This window comes from Lissotriton vulgaris, chromosome 3_1, assembly GCF_964263255.1.
Source record: "Lissotriton vulgaris chromosome 3_1, aLisVul1.2, whole genome shotgun sequence".
Classification (NCBI taxonomy): domain Eukaryota; kingdom Metazoa; phylum Chordata; class Amphibia; order Caudata; family Salamandridae; genus Lissotriton; species Lissotriton vulgaris.
Genome location: NC_141689.1, coordinates 301,875,920 through 301,901,329, shown reverse-complemented (window position 1 = coordinate 301,901,329; position 25,410 = coordinate 301,875,920). Strand labels below are relative to the sequence as shown.

General features: G+C 46.2%; 1 protein-coding gene across 3 annotated transcripts in view; it reads left to right on the top strand.

Annotated features, from left to right (window-relative positions):
• The window catches only part of ZFR (zinc finger RNA binding protein), a 691,036-nt gene that overhangs the window by 560,611 nt on the left and 105,015 nt on the right, over positions 1-25,410 (top strand). For 2 of the 3 annotated variants that reach the window (XM_086960497.1, XM_086960498.1), the window contains 3 exons: positions 10,434-10,575; positions 13,864-13,961; positions 14,748-14,843. In XM_086960497.1, the coding sequence (XP_086816623.1) occupies positions 10,434-10,575; positions 13,864-13,961; positions 14,748-14,843 (336 nt within the window). The remainder of the gene's footprint in view (positions 1-10,433; positions 10,576-13,863; positions 13,962-14,747; positions 14,844-25,410) is intronic. The other variant, XR_015309278.1, reaches the window with a different exon arrangement.

Here is a 25,410-nt window from a genome sequence, read left to right as displayed (position 1 = left end):
ACAGTGTAGTGTTGACGAAGGCAGCTAAGGCCCTACACCTTGAGCTCCCCGTCGCGGCCGTGAGGACTAATCTCCTCACTGAGGTACTCAAACAGCAGTCCGGCTCCGCGGAGCCCCTTCTGCCGTTCAATGAGGCCTTGTGTGACGTTCTGCTGGGCACTTGGTCCAAGCCCGCCACAGGTCCCCCTGTGGATAGGAACGTGGCCAGACGCTACCGCCCGGCACCGGGCGACCCTTGCTTTTTGTCCACCCACCCCACCCCCGAGAGCCTGGTCATCCAGGCCTCCAACTCCCAGTCCGCATTCCCGTCGGCCCCGCCCGACAGGGAATCCAAGAGATTTGAGCAGTTCGGGAAGAAGGTCTTCTCGTCTGTGAGCCTAGGGCTCCGGTCAGTGAACACCAACTGTCTCTTGGGCCGCTACACCCACACTCTGTGGGACACGGTTGCGGAGGTGCTGCCACAATGCTCTGAGGAGGTCAGGGCTAAACTCAGCCAAACCCTTGCGGACGGCCGAGATGCGGCACGCTTTTCCATCCGGTGTGGGCTGGATACCACGGACTCACTGGGCAGGGCGATGGCAACGACGGTGGCGGTTCGACGCCACGCCTGGTTGAGGTCCGCCAATTTCTCGGCCGATGTCCAGGCCACTCTCCTGGACATGCCGTTTGATGGCCGTCGCCTCTTCGGCGACAAGGCAGACCATGCGCTGGAACGTTTTAAGGACTCCAGGGCCACGGCCAAGTCCTTGGGCCTTGCGGCCCCACGCCAGCAATCGGGTGCCTTTCGCTCCTTTCGTGGCCACGGAAGGGGCGCCCCACCACGGACCGTCAGCCACGCGCCGCAGAATGTTCAGCAACGCGGTGGCGGCCGTGGGAACCGCCGTGGCGGTGGTCGGGGCCAGCGGCGAGGCCAGTCCACACCTCCCTCAGCAGCCCCCGCCTCAAAACCTTCCTAGTCCGAGTTTTCAGGCCCATGTGACGCCTGTGGGAGGCAGGGTTCGCCATCACCTCTCCCACTGGCATACAGTCACTTCGGACAGGTGGGTGCTGCAAATTGTCCGAAGGGGTTTCTCCCTCCCCTTCGAGTCTTCCCCTCCATCCATGCCACCTCAATGCCACCGTGTGTCGGGGGATCACTTGCGACTTCTGCAAGAGGAAGTTTCGGCCCTCTTGGCCAAGAGGGCCATCGAGCGCGTTCCTGGGCCAGAAGTAGGACGTGGCTGTTACTCCCACTACTTTCTGGTACCCAAGAAGGGCAAAGGGGGCCTACGCCCTATCTTGGATCTGCGGAACGTCAACGGCTTCCTCCGTACGGAGAAGTTCAAGATGCTCACTTTGGCTCAGGTCCTGGCTGCCCTCGACCCAGGAGACTGGATGGTAGCGTTGGACTTGCAGGACGCCTATTTCCACATCCCCGTCCTGCCGGCCCACCGGCGTTACCTGCGGTTCACGGTAGGCCACGAGCACTTTCAGTTTACCGTGCTCCCCTTCGGCCTTACCAGCGCCCCACGGGTGTTCACGAAGGTGATGGCGGTGGTCGCAGCCCATCTGCGCAGGCAAGGGGTGTCAGTCTTCCCCTACCTCGACGACTGGTTGTTGAAGGCGGGCTCGCCCCAGACAGTCGTCAGCCACCTCCAGACTACGGCCGACCTCCTGCACTTGCTGGGGTTCTCCATCAATGTGCCGAAGTCACACCTGTGTCCCTCTCAGAAGCTCCTTTTCATCGGAGCGGTTCTCGACTCGGCGCAGTTTCGGGTTTACCCACCCGAGCAGCGGGTTCGGGATATTCAGGCTCTGATTCCTATCTTCGGGCCGTTATCCCGGGTCTCGGTCAGGTTGACGCTGCGGCTTCTGGGACTGATGGCCTCCTGCATCCTTCTGGTGCGTCACGCCAGGTGGCGGATGCGGGCTCTGCAGTGGGACCTGAAGTTTCAGTGGGCCCAGCATCAGGGCAACCTGTCCGATCATGTCCTGATCTCGGAGGGCACTGCGAGACAACTGCAGTGGTGGCTCACGGACCGCGACTGGGTCAGTGGCAGACCCCTCTCTCTACCCCAGCCGGAGCACGTAGTTGTGACGGACGCGTCCCTCCAGGGCTGGGGAGGCCACATGGGAGAGGCGGAGATCAGAGGCCTCTGGTCTCCGGCGGAGTCCCGGCTCCACATCAACCTTCTGGAGCTGCGGGCGATTCGTCTTGCACTGAAGGCATTCCTCCCCTCTGTCAGGGGGAGCGTGGTGCAAGTGTTCACCGACAACACCACCGCCATGTGGTACTGCAACAAACAGGGCGGTGTGGGGTCGTGGACCCTTTGCCAGGAGGCTCTGCGCCTCTGGCAGTGGCTGGAACGTCAGGGCGTGACTCTGGTGGTTCAACACCTGGCAGGTTCTCTGAATGCCAGGGCGGACGAACTCAGCCGCCGGTGCATGATGGATCACGAATGGCGTCTGAACTCGGACGTGGCGCAAGGTCTCTTTCGACAGTGGGGAGAGCCTTGGTTAGATCTATTCGCCACAGAAGAGAACGCGCAATGTCAGCAGTTCTGCGCGTTGGAATTTCCAAGGCGGCACTCGCTCGGAGACGCTTTTCGTCGCGAGTGGAGCTGCGGCCTGTTGTACGCCTTTCCGCCTATACCACTTCTGCCCAGAGTGCTGAAGAAGATCAAGCGCGACCGGGCCCAAGTTATCCTTGTGGCTCCGGACTGGGCTCGAAGATACTGGTATCCCGAGCTACTCAGCATGTCAGTCGATCCCCCGATTCGTCTGCCTCTTCGGGAGGACCTTCTGTCGCAGCAGCAGGGGACGGTCCTGCACCCGAACCTGTCCAGTCTCCACCTACAAGCTTGGAGATTGAGCGGCGGCAGTTGAGGCCATTTGACTTGCCTCCCGAAGTCTGTGACATCATTCTGGCAGCCAGGCGTCCCTCCACAAAGTCGGTATACGCCTGCCGGTGGAATAGATTTGTGGCATGGTGCGCAGCAAAGGCTGTGGATCCCCTCTCTGCACCCCTTTCGGAAGTGCTGCTCTTTCTTCTCTCCCTTGCCCAGCAGGGCTCTGCTCTGGGCACTCTTAAAGGGTACCTCTCTGCTCTTTCAGCCTTCTTGAGGCTACCAGATCAGCCTTCTTTGTTCAAGTCCCCTATAGTGAGTAGATTTCTGAAGGGCATCACACACATGTTCCCTCCTGTTCCCTTCGTGATGCCCCAGTGGGACTTGAACCTTGTTCTCACCTATCTGATGTGTGCTCCCTTTGAGCCACTTCATAACTGTCCTCTTCGCCTCCTTACGCTAAAGACGGCCTTCCTGGTTGCCATCACCTCTGCCAGGAGGGTGAGTGAGCTCCAGGCCCTTTCTTCTTCTCCGCCTTTCCTGTCTGTTCATCCTGATAAGGTGGTGTTGCGTACACGACCTTCCTTTCTGCCCAAGGTTGTCACGGCCTTCCACATCGGGCAGTCCATCACCTTGCCCACCTTCTTTCCGCCTCCGCATCCCTCGAAAGAGGAAGAGAGGCTCCACCGTCTGGATCCAAAACGTGCGCTCTCCTACTACCTGGACCGCACTCGCCAATTCCGGGTGGATGACCAACTCTTCGTTGGTTACGTGGGCGCGAAGAAGGGAAAAGCTGTACACAAGAGGACCATCTCCAGGTGGATCATCTTGTGCATCCAAGCATGCTACTCCATGGCGAGGAAGGAGCCCCCGGCTGGATTGCGGGCTCACTCCACTCGGGCCACGGCAACGACAACTGCCCTGGGCCGCGGTGTCCCCCTGCAGGACATCTGTCAGGCAGCCACGTGGGCCTCGCTGCACACGTTCGCAAGACACTACTGCCTGGACAGTCAAGTCCGGAGGGATGGCTTCTTTGGCCGTTCCGTCCTCCAGGACTTTCTGGTGTGATATTGGTTCGCAGACCCACCACCGGGGTTGGTATTGCTGGGGTATCTATTCTAAGGTAAGGAATCTATCACTAACGTGTCTCTTTCAGATGCACAAGTTACTACTTGTGTAACGATATATCTGTAAGAGACATTAGTTAGTGATAGATTCCTTACCGCCCTCCCATCCTCCCCGTTCTGCGAACCGATATTTAGGGTTAAGGTCATCCCCTTTCAGGGCCCTAGTTTCAATGGCACCAGTGTTGGTTCTATCATGGCTCTGCGTATCTGGCGCGGAAAAGCTGTGTTATCAGAACTGACGTCAGCGCGCATGGGCGCCGTCTATATACTCCGATGACGTCATCCCGGCGCTCACGACGCCGACGACGGACGCGGAGCCGCAGACGACGCCTACCAGCGCGCAGGGGTATTGCTACGCAAAAATTTCCGGATCCAGTCTGACGCCTGGGGATATTCTAAGGTAAGGAATCTATCACTAACTAATGTCTCTTACAGATATATCGTTACACAAGTAGTAACTTGTGCTTTAGCGAGGCAGCAAGTTAATATAGGCCAGGCAGTACTTAAAACGCTTTTTCAAACAACTGCAATAGCTACAGGTTAGCCACCGTTTTGATAGTTTACTGTTGTATAGTCTATTGCTGCAAAGCATGTGATCTACTGCTCACATGCCTCGACTGGATAATGTTACTTACCCATTAAGCATCTGTTCTTGACATGTAGAGCTGTAGATTACCATGCACCCACCCGCCTCCCCGGGTACCTATGGTCGTTGCTGTTTCTTACTTTATATTTAGACGCATGGACATCTCTATTCTACCTTAACTAACTCCATTCTCACCCTCTGCGTGAAAACAATCTAACAATGGAGTCGATGTCCATGTGCACTATCACCGAAAGGAGGAGGCACATACCTCGTGACTGTAAAGACTTCTTCAAAGAAAAACTACTTGCAAACATCCGGACCCAACACTAAATGGTGTCATGTTCTTTAGGTTAGTTCCATCATGTACATACCGATTACATACATTGCGTCCTATCCACACAACATAAGTCTTACACAGGTGACCTTTTAACCGGTAGCTTACTTCTGTCTCTCCAACATCAGGCTCTTGGTACCATGTACCATACTTGACATACACAAACATGTCCCCAGGCACGGTAGATTTATTCTGTACAAGGGTCGCCACTTTTTTTTAGGTCTCGCACCTGCGATGCATCGCGAAGCAACATGCCGTATTCGGATCAGGTCACGCGCGGGCTCACCATCTCTTGTCTCCCTTGAAAGCCTCCAACACACATCCACACCCCCCCTGCTTTCGCTTCGCGCACACACACACACACACGCACACACACACACAAACACAGGAGCGCACACACAGAGACACATGCACGCACACACAGGAGCGCACATACACACCCCGCCGCCACCCAGGTTGCCGTTGAGCTAATGGCGCTGTGCCGTTACGGTGCAGGGACGATGGCCAAGTAGGTTCTTGTCCTGACCGAGGCACCTGCCCTGGTGCCATTGCTAGAGGTGCAGCCCTCCGAGCTGTTGCATTTTTCTGTAGAAGCTCTTCGGGGAATGACCCAGGGCAAACCGCAGGCACAGAGCTGTAGGGCAGTGTTAGATGGTATGCCATTGCTGTATGTGTGTGGTGCCTGTCTGCAGTGTGTGTCTGCGGTGTATGGGTGCGCGTGCGGTGGCTGTCTGCAGTGTGTGTGCGTTTGCATCAAGTAATCAGTATTAACTGAACAGTCACAAAATAAACTAGATAAAAATACATTTTAAATACATCTTTATTGCTCAATTACGTTCTGAACTCCAGCATAGGTATTTTGGAGTGCTGCAGCTCCACCTGCACCCCTAATTCCAGTGCCTATATCCGGATCATGTTGAAAATAATACTCCAAATATTACTTCTGCAAAAAGCATAGATTCTCTCAAAACTCTACTCCTGAAAGTGTAGAGATTCACTAACAGCTATGCTCATGTGTGTAAGAGAAAATTGTGTGACTGGATATGTACTCACAGTACCTCTTGTAGAGGCGTAGGATGCCCATTCCTGCAGGCACATAGCTCACAAATAAAAATCCACATGTTCTTTTATTGCTACGTTAAAACAGAGAACTCATTTTTCGTCTATAAAATATCCCATTAGATACTGCTCATCTTCCAAGTCCTTCTTTCGATCTGCTCCTATTTCGTTTCTTTTTCTTGGTCTATTGTTTTTCTGTTTCTGCCCTTCTCCTCAGTCTCCATAGCTCCTGTCTGTCACACCTTTATTCTACCCAGGAACTACGTATGTACCCTAACTCCACTCTGGCCTCCCAACTCTTTTTCCTCCCATGTTATGCCCATTTTCTCTATATTTTTTTCTTTCACTGAATCCCTCATAGTTTCTCGCTTTTCTGTTGCAACTGCTTTGTGCCTGACCTCGCTCTGTTGCTTTCTCTTTCTGACAGTTTTCGTATTTGTCACTCATGCTTTTTTATGCTCATTTTATTCACTTAACTATTAACATCTTACTGTTTTCTGGTGGCTTTTGCTCTTCATTTTTCTTCAATGTCGAACTGTACATATTTATGTTTTTGAATGTATACAGTGCAAACTTAGCTAGAAAGCAACGCTGTGCCATACAAGAGGGAATAGGCTAATTCTGTATCATGCACATAAAGGATTTCAGTAGGGACAAATAAATGCAGATCAATGGAACTTTTTTTAGATGAGGCGAATGGGCCTCAGAAGCTCCTCACTGCTGATGTTGGGTGAGTAGCTCCTCGGACAGGTGGTTGCGGTTTTCCAGGCGCTACATAATCAGCAGCATTTGGTCTCCATCCTCTAGGTCTAGTAACAGATCATTGGCTCAGCGGGGGAACAGCGTCCTAATTATGTTTAGACAAGCATTTGCAATACAATAGGTCTCACATTTGCGAGAGTTTAAGCCATTAGGATTGTAAATGGCAATGACTTTTATTCACGTTTTAAAACTCAAAACATAAATAAAAAGCATTGTCATTTACAATGCCAATAGCTCAAACTCATGTGAATGCGAGACCTGTTGCATTGCAAATGCTTGTCATTCATTGCCAACAGCCAGCTGTATATGATCATGTTTGTTTAGAAAAGGATTAGAAGGGGATTAGCGCATGTTTTCAAAACATATCGATTCTAGAAAAACCCTGGAGTGACTACTTTAGCATAAGACTCTCACTCCCCCCTTATGAGGCAGAGGAGAATTCCTTTCACGCTGGACCGAGAGACTGCAGGCTGATCCTTAGACAGGCAGAGACCTGACTTCCATTATGAGGTGCCATCCTAGATGCAGGGACGGGGTCCTTCATTCAGAACAATCAGGTGAGGGGTTAGCACTTCCCCGGGGAATTCTTGGCTCCATTAGGCCATATCCGATCACTTACACATGCATGCTTCACCTACACCTCTAGGCTAAACACGGTTGGGTAGGATATGCATAGTAGGAGTATGCCAATGCTATTGTTTTATGTAATATGCTTTTATCAGGGATGTGAAATTTCTATAGCCCAACGCTCTGGCCATATTGGCCTTTGGCTGCCAGTTTACAGTACCACATTATGACTCGGAGAAAGGCATTGCCTACAGTTAAGATAATATTTTTGTCCATGTGTTAATGCTGATCAAACTGGTATTTATGGTTCATTAATGCAAAGCCTTTATTGTAGGGTGGGTGCTCTAAGCAAATGTTGTAAGTTCAGAATGCACTACTGACCGGTTCCAATATAAGAAGGTATACACATGTTTTCAATGTTTAACAATATGAGGCTATGTATAATACTCCCAGAATGTGCTCTGATTAGATGAAAATATTTGCAGAAGCTTGAAAGCAAGATAGATGATTCTTTGCTTTCAAAATAAAATGTTCCCAAAAGAAATCAAAAACATTTAGCCAAACTACTGTAAAATGTTAGGTGCCATTTCTTTGCAGCATCATTTACTAAAATGTGTTGCCGTATGCTAGTATTTCCCCAAAAATATTCTAAATGAAAAATCAGTGTAACCAGTTTATAATAAGATTATGGGAAACAAACATAAACGAGCATTGGTAAAGGCAGTAATTGTTTCGTAGTCTTTTGGTTTTGTCAATGTGCGGCTTGTTCTGGCATGGTTTTGGTAAAATCTTATTGGTGTGGGAGCTGCCGGGCCCTCGCCATTTTAACCAACATTGGCAAAAGCAAAAATTGTTTTTGGTCACAAAAAGCACACATTGCCACAGTAGTTCCTGGCAGTGAACTAAACGACTGTCGATATCCACCGTGTGAAAGAACTGAAGGCTGTCACAGTGAAACTAGCCGATAGTGAGAGAGAGAGAGAGAATTTTAATAAACACAAAATGTCATGGTTAACGCCAGACCAAATTAGGAGCCCAATTATTAAATAAAGTCTTGAAAGTGCACCCAAGTACTTGCATTATGTGCTGATATACGGCTTTCGTGAATTCACAAGACTTTACAGAAGTAGGCCAGGAAATAGTACTCCTAGAAAATATTTGTGAACAGCATTTTAGCATGAGCAAATATGCAGGTGTAGATTTGCTCGTGCAAGCGTTTGCAAGTTCACTATTCCTTCAAGGGCTTTGTTCCCAACCCTGGAAAAAGTTTTATGTCTACCATTGTTTGGAGTAAATTTCCAACCTTTGTCCGTATGGGAAAAGGTAAGAGAAGAGTTGGTAAAAACCCTGAAAACATGCAAGTTAGTAGGTTTACACAGACTTAAAAGGGCATTCCAACCTGCAACTATTGCTTACAATTTCATTGACCCAGTATGTAGATCTGCGGGAACGTGGCAACATAAGGGAAAGGCTAGTATTCAACCCCTAGTAAGGAAGGAGCCCTGGCATAATCAGAGAGCCAATTTCAGAGCTCTTATACAATGAGATTGCTGCCATAATTTGTCGCCTCATTACATGGCACAAAAGGGATAAGTGGATTTTGTTACAGGACAAGTAGATTTTTAAAGCAACCTGCCCCATAGTCCAGTAGATATTTTATTAAATTCCACACCCCTGCTTTTTTCATCTTATTAGCACTATGGTAGAAATGTATCTACTTTTACGATATTGGTACTAGCGATTACCTTTGTCTGCTCTTGTCTTTTGATTGTCGAAGCCAACATGTTTCATACTAGACTAACGCTTGACCAATAAATAATTAATGAAACAGTTTCAATCGTCATTCTATATATTTCTGAGAAAAGCATGCACGAGTGACTGAACGAAAGATACCATATTGTTTCCACGATACCCGAGGAATCGGGGTTGTCATGTTTAGTGGTTGCCAGAAACTATCTACTGCACTGTAGCTTACAGAGGGGTGATAGTGGCACCATGGAGCTAGCTGGTCTAACGGCTGACTCATCCTGTGGAGCTGTCCAGAGTCTGTCTGCACACCAAGCTCTCAGTTTAGGTCATCCCAAACACGCAGAGTTGGGGGGGTCCTAGGAACTACACACCAGTGGCAGGAGTATGCAAAGCATGTGAATCTACTGCTCTACATGCCAAGAACAGATGCTTACTGGCTAAGTATCATTATCCTTCTCTCCATAGGCATACATTGACTGTTAGTCCTTAAAAAAAATTCTAAGTGTTGAGTTGATTTATATGAAACATGAAAAATTCAACTGTGCAAAACTGATGTTACTTACCTTCTTTCTAGGAAATGTCCAGGTGTGATGTTTAGGCATATCACACGGAGTAGAAAAAGTAACTTTAAAAAGTCATCCGAAAAGTAATTTCGACGTTTTGACTTACCTGTATTTCAATCAACTGTATTTGAACCTGCATTCAATTGTAAAACACTGCATAAAATTTTGCAAAGCATTTATTTAACTTACCTGTGCCAGGCTTTGCTTGTTTCCAGAAATAAAATAACTGACTAATATTTTTATACAAATCAAATTGGTCTGAGTTCAGTCTTTGAGTTTGTGACATCATTTGCTGATTGTGTACATCAAATGCTTAACACTGCCCTCTGATAAAGCCTTCCTGCTCGCCCACGCTACCACAAATAGAGAGTTTGGTGCGATCTACTTTTACCTCTGCCTACCTTTGGTGGTCCACTGGACTCTGTGCACACTCTACCTCATTTTGGTATAGTATCAACAGAGCCAGCTTCCTCCACTATAGGAGGAGTCTCCAGTCCGCCACCTAAGGTCCAGGGTTACCTTCACCTAAGTGTGGCTTTCACCTAAGTGTGAAAGAGCTTATGAACTAAGTGTAACTTTCAGAATAAAGGTAATTTTATTTATCCTTTGCGTACCTCTGGTGTTAGTATCCAAAATGTACAATCATAATTCTGGTGGTGGTGTGTGTGTGAGATAATCATTTTCAATGTAAAGAAATATTGCAGAATAACAATTGTAAGTTAAAATGTATATTGTCTGAAGAATTCATCTGGCTAGTAAACGTTTTAAACATCCTTAACTTACTGATATTTTGACCGTTAGACATTAATTTGCCACAAGTTTCCTACGCTTTCTATAATGTAACTGTTTTCGTTCTACTAGGTAATAAGCCCCGAGAAGTATGAAATTAAATGTGATGTACCAGAAGCAGCAATCCTTCTCAGCTCTTGTGTTGAACCAAAAATGCAAGTTACCATCACGCTGACATCTCCGGTCATTAGGGAAGAGAACATGAAGGATGGAGGTTGGAAAAATACTAGTGCAACGTTCATTTTTGTTTGGTTATACCAGTTTTAAGATTGAGTCCTGAAAGTCAACATGCTGGCACAATATCTCTTTACTCTGCTTCCTTATTTGATGCAAAGTACACACTTTCAGTCAGTTTGTGTCATTTGAATGTTTTTTTTTCTTTTCATCTAAATTGGTATTATTTTTTCCAACACGCCAAGTGCAGTTATTTAGAAAACCAAAGAGAAAATATATAACAAATATCCGCAGGTATATTTTAACAAATACAGCTGCACTCTGGAAAGATAAAACTGCTACTTTGAAGTTAATAATTGGTTTTCTAGGTAACTTAACTTGTGGAAAGTATAAAACATTTTAGGGGCTTTTATATGGAACTACGTTTAAAAACATTTGGTTCTCCAAGGTTGCTTCCCACTCATATGTCCTCTCCTGACAAACCGAGTTCGTGGAGTGACCCTTTCTAATTTTCTGTTAATAAATTAAGTATTCTTCCAGAAGAGTACACGATAAATACGTGCCTAGTTATTGAAATAGACGTGGAGCATTTCGGTCTGCTCGCATTTACAGAATACAATAATTATAGTGCCAGCAGGGTTGCTCTAGGGTCTAGTCTGCAATACGTTGCACACCTTTAAATCCGTGACCGCATGATCAATGTCTACGGTATGTCTGGTGTATGGGTCAGACAAAGGTACTTTGTTTCCATACATACTATTTTCTTGACTGGAATTAGTACATTGATTTGACTGGCCTAAAGTAGGTAGGTCATTTTAACTACCACATATTTTTCTAAGTGATGTGTTTAGGATAAAACGATAAATCTCATGCCTGGAATAGCACCATGTAGTAAATCTAATGTTGCCTATCAAATGGTGATTTTAATATGTCGTCCATGTGTGAAATGGAAACATTTCATTTAGTATATCAATTGGCTTTTATTGTTTCATTTCTACCGGAAAGTCAGAAGTGTTTCCTTGCATCCTACACTTTGACAAGAGAGATGTATTGTTTTGGGGATATGGTCCCTTTACAGAAGCTATTTGGGTCTGTATTTGAGTGGCAAAATTGCCCTAAAATTTAAAGGTGGTGTGACTCATTTAAAAACCACTTCAGAATTCATAGCTATTATACTGGATCTGAATGGAATTGTCGCCTGTTTTTCACAGGAAACACATTCTTGTAGATGTTATAGTGTATATATATATATATATGTGTGTTTAAATATATAAACTGAACGTCATACTCACCAAATGGAAACAAGTGTGTTTTTCTCTGACCCTAAAATAATTTGGAGTCCTTGATTCGAGAACTCCCCTTAGGGAAAGTAGGAACGAGAGTATAGACATCGCTCTAAAGACACGGAGCTATAAAATGGTTGTGCAGAAAAGATATTTGCTGAAGCCAATCATTTTGTTGAACATCTTAATTGCAAATTATTGTACCAAACTCTACCTTCAGCTTCTTTGTGAAAAATAGTGTTACTTTTCTCACAGTTTAACAAATATGTATGTATTTCTCTTGCTGCAGTTCCTAATGCTCTGTGTCTTAATATTATTTACGGTCTACACCTGCCTTCGGGGGAGTTTCATGGTTTTTTGTTTTTTTTATTTTAGGTTGTTTAGGAAGGCTTTGCTTGAAAATTTGGTGCAGTGAAAATAACATATTTACAGCACCTAGTAAAACTTGGCTGTAATACTCGATTGAATGAATGGTTCCAAGTTCAGAACAAAAACAGAGAGCTTTAAAAAAAAAATTGTGATTTAATTAAATTCAGAAACAATTGCTAGCACAGTAGTTTTGCTCTGCAATATTGTGCATTTGACAGACACGGACGTTTCTCAATTAACATGGACTTTGCTATGTTCAAAGTGCTTTAACCCTTGCTAGGGAATGACGTTTCTCCCAGCAAGACAAATGTGTGTTGTTTATTTTTTTGTTTTATCCATAGCGTCTCACCGCCTGTTCAAAGCCTTCTGGTAGAGTGATTTGAATCCTGTCAGGGACTGCTGCCAAGACATCGGAAGGATTTTTGACCAGGGTTTTCAAAAGCTCATTGTCACACCTGCCATATTGGTTTAGGAGGGGTTTTGGTTGCATAGTCCTAGCATTTGCTGTCCCTTTTCCCCCTTTAATTTTGTCTGTCTCTTTTTCTTCTAGATTTCAGCTGTTTTCACACTAGCTTGATAAAAGTTAACTGGATAATCTATCGATTGCCTAGTTGTAGATGCGGAACTCCATGTACCTGTTAACTTTTTATCTACAAAGTGTGAATACAGCGTATCTTTCAACTAGTGATTAACCCCTTATATACTGATTATTTTACCCAACAGTTAAGTAGGGCAATCGATTCTGCATATGTTGTGTAAAAATGTTTTTATTTTAGGGTATAGGTATTTAGGTTATGTATTTGGTTTCAGTCTGGTAGCTTTTAAGGGGTTAATCCACAAATTCAAAAGGGTGCAAAAATCCACAGCTCAAATTTTACTGTCTTTTCTCTCAAAAAGAATATCTTATTGAACAAAGAATTGCAATAGGTGTCGTGGCATTTCAATACCATGTGGTGGATGCAGTGTGGATACACATTTCAGTACATTGATTGCTCTTTGCATGCATTTTAAACACCTTTGTAGTGTTCTGTTAGTTGTTTGGAAAAATTCAATCTAATTCGAGGAAAGCCGCTCTGGCATGGTTACTTATTAGTAGTGCAGGACTTCACAGAAATCACGTTATAGTGCCTTCTTTTCCTGCGTTTATAGTGGGTGGGCAGGATTAGGACTTAAGTCTTCAGTTGCCACTGTACAGTGATTGTACTGCAATGAGGAACTCTGTTGGGCTGACACCCCAAAACATTTCCTTTATGTAGTACATGTAAACATTGAAAAAATGCACCGCCACCTATTTGCACATTTGTATCCTACCTCACCCAAGTGGATTTTTGTTGGCCCTCTGTCTTGTGTTCTCTGTGCTTGTGCACTATGGCCAACCATCCTTCCTTTTAGATACTTTTGCCATCTTTCATTCCTTGGAGAAATAGTTTCAGCACCTGCTGTACTGTTAAAATGATTCGGATAAAAATTTGTTGTAATGCTCTTGAGCTGCATATCGAGCTCTGGTTGTAATTCAGAGGGACTTTGTTGCACGCAAGTCTTTTTTTAGTCTGCTGTTCGCAAAATGATAAACTAGTAAATGGCATGTGTGACATTGCAGCTGTTTTAGGAAGTGTCTTGCTCACCTGGTCAAACACCCATTCCTCACTGCACTTTGCCAATTCAATCCATTTTAGATGTAACCTCGGGTATGGTGAAAGACCCACCGGACGTCTTGGACAGGCAAAAATGCCTTGACGCTCTGGCTGCTCTACGCCACGCTAAGTGGTTCCAGGTTCGGAACATCATTTTACTTTCTTCTTGTAGCCTTATGAGAGATAAGTTAATTTGCAATATGAATGCTTAATTTACACTCACATGTATTGGTGGTAATAATTAAAATTTGAATGACCAAAAACATGTTGACAGTTAAGTTTTGTAGATCTGCTGTAAGCAGCTCGTGCCAATTTGACTTTTTCCTGGTCGTTGAATACATGTTAATTTATAGGCTGGCTCACATTTGATGTCTACCTCATAAAATGTACTGTGAATCTGTAATGTTCCATAAGGCTGCAGAGTAACTTTGCTTTTATGAATGGAATATGTGTGGACAGCTTTTTGTTGTGCTTCTGATTTCTTTTACTGTTTCTTTCAACGGTGTATAGGGAATGAAAGATAAGATGCAACTGTTTGGTTACGGTGACTTTGTTCTCTGACAAAGACACTGTGAAAACCACAACACCTGTTATCAACCTTTCAGTCTCTATACATTTTTATTATTTTCACCTCTTTTTTTCTAATATAGATGGATTTTTTTTTCCTTCAATGAAATCCAAGTCAAAGTCGACAAATGATCAAGTAAAAAGATGCTTGTTTATTTTGTATACTTTGACTTTTTACCTGCTTTGGATACTAACACTGGTATACATTGCTGCTGATGGCAGCTTGTGCTTACATTTTCTCTGTCATTTGTTTGTTGTATTTGAGCTTCAGTTGAGTAATGGTGTTTTAGCTTTTCAAAGAGTCCTTATTTGATTTCCATTCTTAATATTAATTGATCTGATTTTGTATTGCACTTAAGGCTAGAGCAAATGGTCTGCAGTCCTGTGTGATTATCATCCGTATTATTCGTGACCTCTGCCTACGGGTTCCAACGTGGTCCGACTTCCCAAGCTGGGTAAGTAAACTTGTTATTGGCCGTTATTTGAACTGTTGCCACAAGCCAGTTTAAAAAGGTAATTCATCTTTTTGTGTTGATAAAACCACACCCAGCTTCCGCATTTACCAACTAGCTGTATTCACGCCGCCTGATTGAGAACGCAACATGTAGCTGGGAGAAATCTCACATCTGCAACCCCAGCATCAGTTCTTACTAGCCAGGGGGGGCCCTGATCTGGGTGAGGATGGGGGTTCCTTTTCAGTGCATGCGGCAGATAGTTGACCCTTAGGGGAGGTTTGTTGTTTTATCTGGTCGGTAGGATGGCAGAGATATTGTGCTGGAAAGCCTATATGCCCCTAACATGGAGCCGCCCGCCTTCCTGTTACAGTTTCCTAGTACGTTGGCCTCAGTATTGACTGGATCAGTAGTATTGGGGGTAACTTTAATTGTATTACAGATATTGATATATACAGTTTTCACCCTCCACTCCCTGATGCTCCTATACATAAAGTAGCAGAGACGTGCCAACAGTGGCAGCAGCGATTGGGACTGGTAGATTCCCAGAGGGCCCAACACCCTGGGGATAGGGATTAATCATTTTTCTCTGCAATGCACAAGTTCCATGTCCGCTTAGATGCTATACTATGTTTCCCTGATGTGCATGAGGCGGTGCAAACCAGTGAATATCTTACTAGAACAATTTCAGGCCATAACCCAGAATTGTTAGGGCTGATGCGGTCTCGTGCAAGGCCCAAAATACCCACCTGGCGCTTGCGACCTGAAGCACTGGAGGACCAGGTCTTCCATGCGGCAGTAAGCACCACTATTGGACAATACTACTTAGAAAATGCTAACACGGCGACAAGCTTACTTAGAGTAGGACGCCTTTAAATCGGTCATCCGGAGGCGTTTTATATTGGAAATGGTGGGAACACGGAAGGTGCTCTTGCAAGACATACAGGTGGCAGAGCAACGACTCCGGGAGATTGAGAAGGAAAGGTCTGAAAGAGGAGACAAACAGGGGGAGCTATTGGAGGCTAAGGAAGCAATGGCCGCGCAGGTGGAACGCCTACGTTGCTTCGATTATATTTTAAAAAATAAAAAAAATAAAACAAGCCCACACAGAGGGACAAATCTGGGGCCCTACTGGCTTGACTGGCCAACCTGGCTAGGATCACTAAAAGTAATATTAGAGCTCAAGGGGCAAAGAGGGGAGGCCTGCTACAGACAGCAGGACATAAATTACCTGTTTCTGGATTGCTGTACTGACCTGTACAGGAGCAGGCTGCCTGACGAACAAGGGCCTAGACGAGTTCATACGAGACGTGGAGTTTCTGGGACTGGAGGAGGAAGTAGCGGACAGCCTAGATCGAGACATAGAGATCGGCGAGGTGAGAGGGGCTATTAACATGGCCAGGGATAAGACACCAGGGACAGATGGGCTGCCAGTAGAATTCTACTCAACATACGTTAAGTTATTAGCTCCTAAGCTGGTAGACCTATACAACAGAGCGAAGCAGGGGCGACATCTGCCTGAATCGACGAGGGAAACAGTCATCTTCCCGCTACTTAAACTGTGGAAGCTGGAATGGGACAGAAAGGCATACCAACCGCTCTCCATACTTAATTTAGATGACGAGATCATCAGCCGCATCCTGGCCACCCGCCTCCTCCCTCAAATGACGACATTGATACACAGAGACCAGGCGGGCTTCATCCCCACCAGAAATACGGCACAGAATGTTCGGCATCTCCTACGCCAGAGTCAAGACGGGAGTGCTGATATCTTACGCCTGTAAAGTTGTCCGGGGACAAGACAGGGATGCCTACTCTCTCCTCTCGTTTACACTGGCTATGGAGCCGCTGGCAGCTCACGCTAGAACAGGTTGGCACTATCGGGACTGAAGTTGTCCGAGCAGATGCACTATATGCAGGTGACTTATTGATGTTCCTGGCAGACACGAGAGAAGCACTTTGTGGAGCTAAGGAGCTACTGCATAGCCACCGAAGGGTGGCGGGTCTCCGGGTAAACTGGGCGAAGGCGTGCCTCTTCCCTATCAAAGTGGATAGTCGGTCCACAAGAGAAAGGAGTGAAGTGGAAGGACAGCTGTTTGACATATACCATGCTCAAGGGGATCTTTTGGAGAGCAACATAAGGAGAACTCTAAGGGGAACAAAAAGTAGCTTTGACTTCTGGTGGACCCTCCCATTGTCGGTGGCCGGCCAGGTTGCCCTCCTAAAAAAGGTGACACTGCAGAAGCTTTTGTATTACTTAGGGACATTACCAGTTTGGGTACAGGCTTGACTATTAACCCAACTTAAAACAATGGTCATGGAGTACCTATGGGGGACTGGTAGGGGAAGAGTAGCGCTTAACACCCTTATGAGCTCAAGATCGGAGGGAGGTTTGGCCATGCCTGACTTCGAGGCCTATTATCTTGGGGCACAATGACAGTGGCTCACAAGTGGGTTGGAGGATGACTTAGGGGGACATAAAGTCAGGGAGTTGACACCCCGAACCTAAGCCTACTATTACAAGTAATACTGAGGCTCTCCATACAGGACCACACTATTACCTCTGAATTAAAAACAGTACGCAAATGCTGGAATAGGAGTTTGAGAAGAGCACAGATCAAATGCCCTTATGCCCCAGAAATCCCACTGGCTGTATGCGAGGCACTGCCCCATGGAGGAGACTGGCGTAGATTGGAGGCCTGAGGGGAGCTGGGAATATCCACAATGAGAGATTTATATGAAGAAAGTACAATGATTCCATTTAATGACCTCCTGGAGAGATACGACCTGCCAGGCGTGGATATCTTATTACATTCCGCCCTCAACGGCCATACGGTAGCATTGGTGGGAGGTCTTGCCGAGCCGCATGCGTCAGCAGGGTGCCTTTATGTGGTGACTGCAGCGGTTACCTTTAAAGCGGTCATATGCCTCTATAGGCGCATACCACACTAAACACTCTTGCCTCTGACTAAGCTGCGTCAAAAATGTGAGGCGGATCTGGGTGGGGCAATAGTAGAAAAAGCATTGGGGGGAGCTAGTGGAAAGAGCATGGAAGAGTACTAGGAATGCTAGGTTCCAATTAGTACATTTCTATGTATTGCACAGAGTGTACCTTACCCCGGGTAAGATTAATAAATACTTTCCTACGCAAACAGCTGCTTGCCCGCATTGCAGTATGGAAGGAGAAGAATTCCTGCATATGTTCTGGGATTAGCCGATGCTGGGAAACTTCTGGGAAGGGGTAACCGCATTTTTGGCTGATGTGACCGATAGATAGAGAGTTGTATCACCAAAATATGGCTTATTGCACTGGTTCCCCCACATAGCCAAGAATAAGGTCACAAGCAAGTTTTTGGATCTGGGATTGGTTTTAGCTAAAAGAGACCCTACCATGCATTGGAAAGTGAGAGAGGGGACCCTAGCACAGCCAGATGGCAAAAAGAAGGCATTGGATATAGCCATGGCATGGACAGCATTAGTGGAACTACTAAAGAATCCAGATGGTAAGAGATATGAAGACCTAGTAGAGTAAGCCCCTGACGATGATGGTTAAACTCCACACCTTAAATCAAGTGGTATGCCGAATATTAGTACAAATAAACCGATGCAGTTGCCCCACCAGTGATGTAGAATTATAATGGCGGATAGCGGAGTGCAGACTAGGGTATCCCGGATATAGAAGGGTATGAGTCTGTTTGTATGTGACACTCCTGTGGGGTGGGAACAGGGGGGGGGGGCTAGTTGTGGGTGGGTAATGTAGAATAGTGACTACATGGACCAATTGAAGATGACTTTACGGGCCAAAGATGTGTTTTGTAATATTCATTTGCAGGGGGCAGAGGGAATGGGGCTTGGCCCGCTGATACGATACTCAAGATTGATTCAGTGAGTAACAAAGTTACTGGAAGAAACTCCTGATTAAATGTAAATTGTACCCAGAAGTCCTCTGTTGGAAGCTTATATAAGCTTATATAAAACCCAATAAAGTTTGTTTAAAAAAATAAATAGATACACAAAAAGGTCTGGCCTATCCCAATCCAGCCAGAATCCACAACATTCAAATTCTACTTTCCCAGTTCCAGCCTCAACACTTAATACCAGCTCGGGGTTCATGCAGTTACTGGGAATGATGGGGTCTTGCATCCTAATAGTCCCTCATGCAAGACTTCAAATGTGTCTCCTTCAGGAATGCTTAGCACGTCCATGAAATCAGTCTCTGGGTCTCTGGGTCAGTTATCAGATCTAGTGTTGGTGGATGGCCGCAATTAACGCTCTCTGCAGTGGTGGAATCCACGAAACCTTTCCAAAGGGCTGCCCTTCATCGAGCTGGTTCCACAGACAGTGCTAACAGACTCATCGCTCACTGGTTGGGGAGCTCATCTCTGAACTCACACAATTATGGGCATGTGGAGCCTGCAGCAAAAACAGCTTCACATAAATCATTTAGAGCTTCTAACTATATTTCTAGCGCTCAAAGCCTTTCAAATTCACCTGGAACGCAAAACTGTCCTGATACACACAGACAACATGACAGCAATGTATTACATAAAGAAACCTGGGGGGGGGGGACACTCTCCAACTGTCTCAATTAGCATAGACCAGCTGGAGGGGGGCCATATGTCACATGCATCTCCTCGCAGAACACCTTAGGAGGAGATAATCAAATTGGGGATCTGACAGAGATAATAGATTCACAGGTGCGAACTCACACTCAAGTTCTCCCGTTCTTTCAGATGTGGACCTTCCCAGACATAGATCGGTTCGCCACACACCAAAATGTCCAAGCTTCGCCTCCAGGTATCCACACCCATTGTCCAGAGGCAGTGCACTATGGATGAATTGGTCCGGGATATTTGCCTATGCTTTTCTGCCTCTCTCACTCAATCCGCTAGTGGTTCGGAAGCTCAGGCAGGCGTCCATGACACTAATCCTAGTTGCTCCCACAACGGCCATTTAACCGTGGATCACCACCCTGTTGGAGCTCTCAGTAGTCTCTCACAAAAAGCTACATCTTACACCCAATCTCCTCACGCAGAGCCGTGGAAAGATAAGACATCCAGATCCCGGTAATCTCAACTTTGCTATCTGGCACCTGAAGTCATAGTTTGGCTATCTCAATCTTCCACCAGACTGTATGAACATTATCAAAGAGGCTAGACGTCCTACCAGACCTTGCTATGCAGCAAAGTGGAAACCGTTTGTGATTTATTGTAATAACAATCAGATCAACCCACTTGATGCTTCAGTTCAAAACCTCATCTGCTATTTACTGCATCTACAGCGTTCAAATTTAGCATACCCATCCATATGCTTACATCCTGCTACAATAGCCGTATACCTTCAAAATAGACCTTGGTCTCTCTTCAGAGTGCCTGTTAATAAAGTATTTATGGAAGAACTGAAGAGTCATTCCCCCAAGATTTCCTCCTGCCCCAGTGTGCAATCTCAATATTATCCTCACCAGACTGATGGGTCCACCCTTTGATCCATTGCACAAATGTGAGCTGCAATTTCTCATTTGGAAAGTCGCTTTCCTCATAGCTATTTATTACATCACTGAGGAGAATAGGTGAGCTACAGGAACCATTTGTACAAGCACACCAAAACAAAGTGGTTCTTCGGACTAATCCTACATTTCTCCCAAAGTGATTTCTGCCTTTCATATCAACCAATCTGTTGAGTTGCCTGTGAGCTTCCCTCAACCAGATTCTGTGGCAGAAGTTAAGAGCATTACTCTACTACATAGAAAGGACAAAACCTTTCCGTAAAACAAAACAACTCTTTGTGTCTTTTGCTCCACCTCATAAAAGCAATCCCATCTCAAAATCCAGTATTGCAAGGTGAATAGTCGAATGCATTCAGACATGCTATGCAAAAGCAAAACTAACATTAACAATTCCCCCCTAGAGCGCACTCTACTCACAGGAGAATCTACTGGAGCTCCTAAATACCAGAATGGGCATATCTGGGACGGTTCTCAAATGGTTCACGTCCTTTCTGCACAACCGTTCTCAGAGGTTCAAGATCAACAACGCACTGTCCTCGCCTGTGCCAGTAACACTGGGCGTTCCGCAAGGTTCCTCCCTATCCCCCACATTGTTCAACCTCATCATGGAACCACTCACCACCTTGCTTCAATCCTCTAAGGTACAGTTCCATATGTACGCCGATGACACTCAGCTCTACCTCAAGCTTCAATCCCCTGAAGACATCAAACTATTGAATGCCACACTAAGAAACACCCAAGCTTGGCTGGCCGACAATCACCTCAAACTAAATGCTCTGAAAACTGAGTTCCTTCTGATCTCTCCTCCTGCGAAAAAGGCCATCACCCAAACCTGGCTCAATCATTTAACCGCACTCAATGTCCAACCCACCATCGTGGACTCAGCGAAATCCCTTGGCATCACACTGGACTGCAATCTCGACATGCAGCAGCATATTAGCATAGCAACTAAAGGAGCCAACTTCCAAATCAACACGCTGAGAACTCAAACCCTTCCTTCCACCCAAGGACTTCCAAACTGTGGTACAAGCCTTAGTCATTCCTCGCATAGACTACGGAATTGTGGCTCTCAGCGGGCTCCCCCTGACAACAACGGCTCTCCTAAGAGCCTCCCTGAACGCGGCCGCGAGACTCATCACCGGCTCAAGAAAACACTCGCATATATCCCCTGACTTAAAAGCCCTGAACTGGCTGCCTATTGAAGCCAGAATTCAGTTGAAAATTGCCTGTATGACACACTCTGCCGTACACCACAAGGCACCCAACTACCTCTCTCATAAGCTGACCATATCAGGAGGCTCAAGATCCAACAGAAGCACAAACACTCTCCTCCTGAAACCACGGAGATTCCGGAAGGAAAAAACATACAAACGCTCCTTCTCTGGAACGGCACCTAGGATCTGGAAGGCACTCCCGCCAGAAACCAGGCTTATCCCGTCCACTATACTCTTCAAGAAAGAGGTGAAGGCCATCCTTATGGCTAAATACACCTGAACACTATTGATACTGGAACAATGACAGAATTTGGCTCCCTCATTATTGGCTGTCTGAATACCTACCTTTGTACACTAGGACTTGAGTGCCTCAATAACCTGCAATGCACCCACTACTGACTACTACTCTGCCTTCAACATTGTGTTTATTCACCCTCTGGGGTGCTATAATCTTATCCATTTAGACATTGTACTGTTTCCATATTATTGTTTCTTGATTGTTATTACTCTGTATACTCGTGTATGATTGACACCCTACTTTTTGCAACTCACTGTCTACGGAATCTCATATTGATTTAGGAGTCTTGTTTATCCTACCTACTGTTTCTGTAAAGCGCTCTGATATCTGCAAAGATCTTGTTCGCGCTATATAAAACTTTAAATAAATAAAAAAATAAACTAGGGGCTTCTATGGCCTTCTTAGGAAATATTTCCATTGATGACATCCGCAAAGCTGCAACATGGTCTACACCTGACACATTCACAAAACAATATTGCGTAGATGTGTTTGCAAGACAGCAAGCTGGTGTGGGCCAAGCAGTTCTACGTACATGCTTTCAAACCATTGCAACAGCTACAGGTTGGCCACCGCTTTGGGAGATTACTGCTATATAGTCTATGCAAAACATGTGATCTACAACGCACATGCCTCGAACAGAAAATGCTACTTACTCAGTATGCATCTGTTCTTTGCCTGTAGAGCTGTAGATTCACATGCGCCCTCACACCTTCCCGGGTACCTATACTTGTTGCCGTGATATCTTACTTAGATACATACACATGGACATCTCTATTCTACTACTCTTACTAACTCCATTATCGCTCTCTGCTGCAAAGCAATCTTAGCAATGGAATCGATGCCCATGTGCACTGTCACCGAAAGGAGGAGTCGCCTACCTTGTGACTGGAAAGATGTCTTCCAACAAAAACAAAGTGCAAACATCCAGACCCAACACTAGATGGCAGACTATGCAAAGCATGTGAATCTACCGCTCTACATGCCAAGAACAGATGCACACTGGGTAAGTAGCATTTTCTTTCCTCCATAGGATAACATTGACAGTATTTCTTTGAAAAGTTTTGAAGTGTGGAGTTGGAAAACCTAAAATCTTTTTAAAATTGTACTAAATAACAAAAACGCTTTTACTCACCTATTTACAGGAAATGTCCCAGTGCAGTAGCCAGGTATACTGTACTGTGTAAGAAAAGTAATCTACTTGCCATTTTACTAAAAAGCCTATACAAGGTATATGCACTGTATTTCCAAAGCATTGCATTTTCAGTAACAATACTGTAATCAAATCAAAGTGCATATACAATTGCAATCCAAACTGTTACAACTGCATTACTACTGTAAAGTATGTATTGCTTACCTGTGCCAGGCTTGCTTGGTTCTAAAAAATAAAATAACAAAAAGAATGTTTTTATTAAAAAAAAAAAGAATGCTCAACACTGTCCTCTGATAAAGCCTTACTGCTTGACCACACTACCACAAGGTGAGGTGCTATCTACTTTACTTCTGCCTACCTTTTGTGTTCCACTTGACTCTGTGCACACTATACCTCACTTTGGTATAGCATATACAGAGCCAGCTCCCTTCAATGGCTCTCTGGATAATGTTATGATATGGTCATTAGTATACGAGCTCAGAGTATGGTGACGCTCTCTCATGAGTGTTTCCTTTTCATAGCTGCTGACTGCAGTGTAAAATGTTGGCTAATATATGGTTGTCCTTCTTAATGAAGGTCATTCTTCCCTCTTAATATATCCTGCAACCTATCAAATCTGATTATCATGCGTACCCAATCCTAGCTGCTGTGCTGTTTCTAGCCGGTTACTAATTGTGAGAAAGTGCCATCTTTTCTTGCCTTGGTATGCCCCCACTTTTTTCTGAACTGCTGATGTGCTTTGACTGATTGTGCCCTGGGTCCCTGCCAATTAGGCACCCAGGGCCTGTTTTCCTTCCCTAAAAGGAAAAGCTATGCTGAAACAAAATACCCAATTGGAATCTCTGGCTACCTGTCAGCCCCTAGTAAATAGTACCCTAGGTACCCAGGGCATGGTGACCAGAGAAGACCCCTGAGGGCTGCAGGACTTATTGTGCCACCCTCAGGGGCCCTGTACCCTGGCACCCACACACTGCCTTTGCAGGCTGAATTCCTAAGTACAGAACTAAAACAAGAGTCGACATGGCACACATCCCTGTGTGCCATGCCCACAGACCCCACTTCCCTGGCATACTTCAGTCACCTCTCTAGCTGGGTGCCCTATGCCAGAGGTGAGGGCACAGGTGCATGAGCCCTGTGCCCCTACAGTACCCAGGGCCATTCCTGGGCACTGTAAGTGCAGTGGTGCCATTAAGAGTATATGGTGCTGGGAGGTTTTCATTACGAACTCCACAGCACCATAATGGCTACACTGAAGACTGACAAGTTTGGTACTAAACTTCTCACCACATTAAACCCGCACTGATGCCAGTGTGGGATTTAATGTAAGATGCACGAGAGGGCATCTTAGAGATGCCCTCCAAAACCCGAACCTACAATCCACGTCTGGGTTGAGTGGCTGCAGAGGCTGCCACACAGCAGACCTGTTGCTGGACCCCTGGGTGAAAAGCCCCCCGCTCTCCTGGGCCTGCAACAATGCACATCCTGGGCGAGGTGGTATGTCTCCTCCCCCAGTATGGACAGGGGGAAGCTTCAAAGGCATACCGCCTCTGAGAGCTTCTCCAGACCATTTGCTGTACCCAGCAACTGGCCCCCCACCCGTTCTACCCCCACTCTGGCGAGAAGACTGGCTGGAAAAACTACGTCAAGAAGGAGGGTGTGCCAACCTATGCCAACTCCACCCCTCAGGTGGAGGAGGCGAGGTGAAGCACTACCCCGGCCATCTTGTATATGGGGAGCCCTGCCCAATCCCAGATAAGCTCCTGCCCCATCCCTCAGGAGAGGAGCAGGCTAGGGGGTGTCCTCAGCCCAGGACAGGGACCCATTGGTCCCTGCCCTTGCCCTACCTGTAACGCCCCTAAATTTAGTATTTAGAGGCTCCCTGAACCTTCCTTCCTCAGATCCCCATATCAAAAACAAGAAAGCAGATCAAGAAGAAGACCCGCCGCGCAGCTGATAACAGTACAGCAACAACTGACTTGGCCCCAGCCCTACCGGCCTGTTGATCCTGGAACCTGCTCCTTCAAATCCCGGCGATCTCTGCGGACAGCAACCTTGGGACATCCAGAATACCTGCCTGCCTTGACCCTTTCGAAGATTGGGACTCCCATCAGCAGAGGTTCTGCTGCAACATCCCATATGGTGCCCACCAGGAAGCTCCGGACCAGCCCACTCTGCACCAGCCGAGCTCGGGCCGGGCGAACACGTACCAAGACCACGAGGACGTCCCCCCGGCGACTGGAACCCGAAGTCCAGTGCCCAAAGACCCTCCTCGACGAACCAGACGACTCCTGCGCACTCAGAACCAGGGGCCCCCCAACCGCGACCAGCTTGAGGGTAAGTTTTTCCGACACCCAAAGACACCACTGCACCGGCCCCCTACAGCCCCCTGTGCCTCCCTTTGG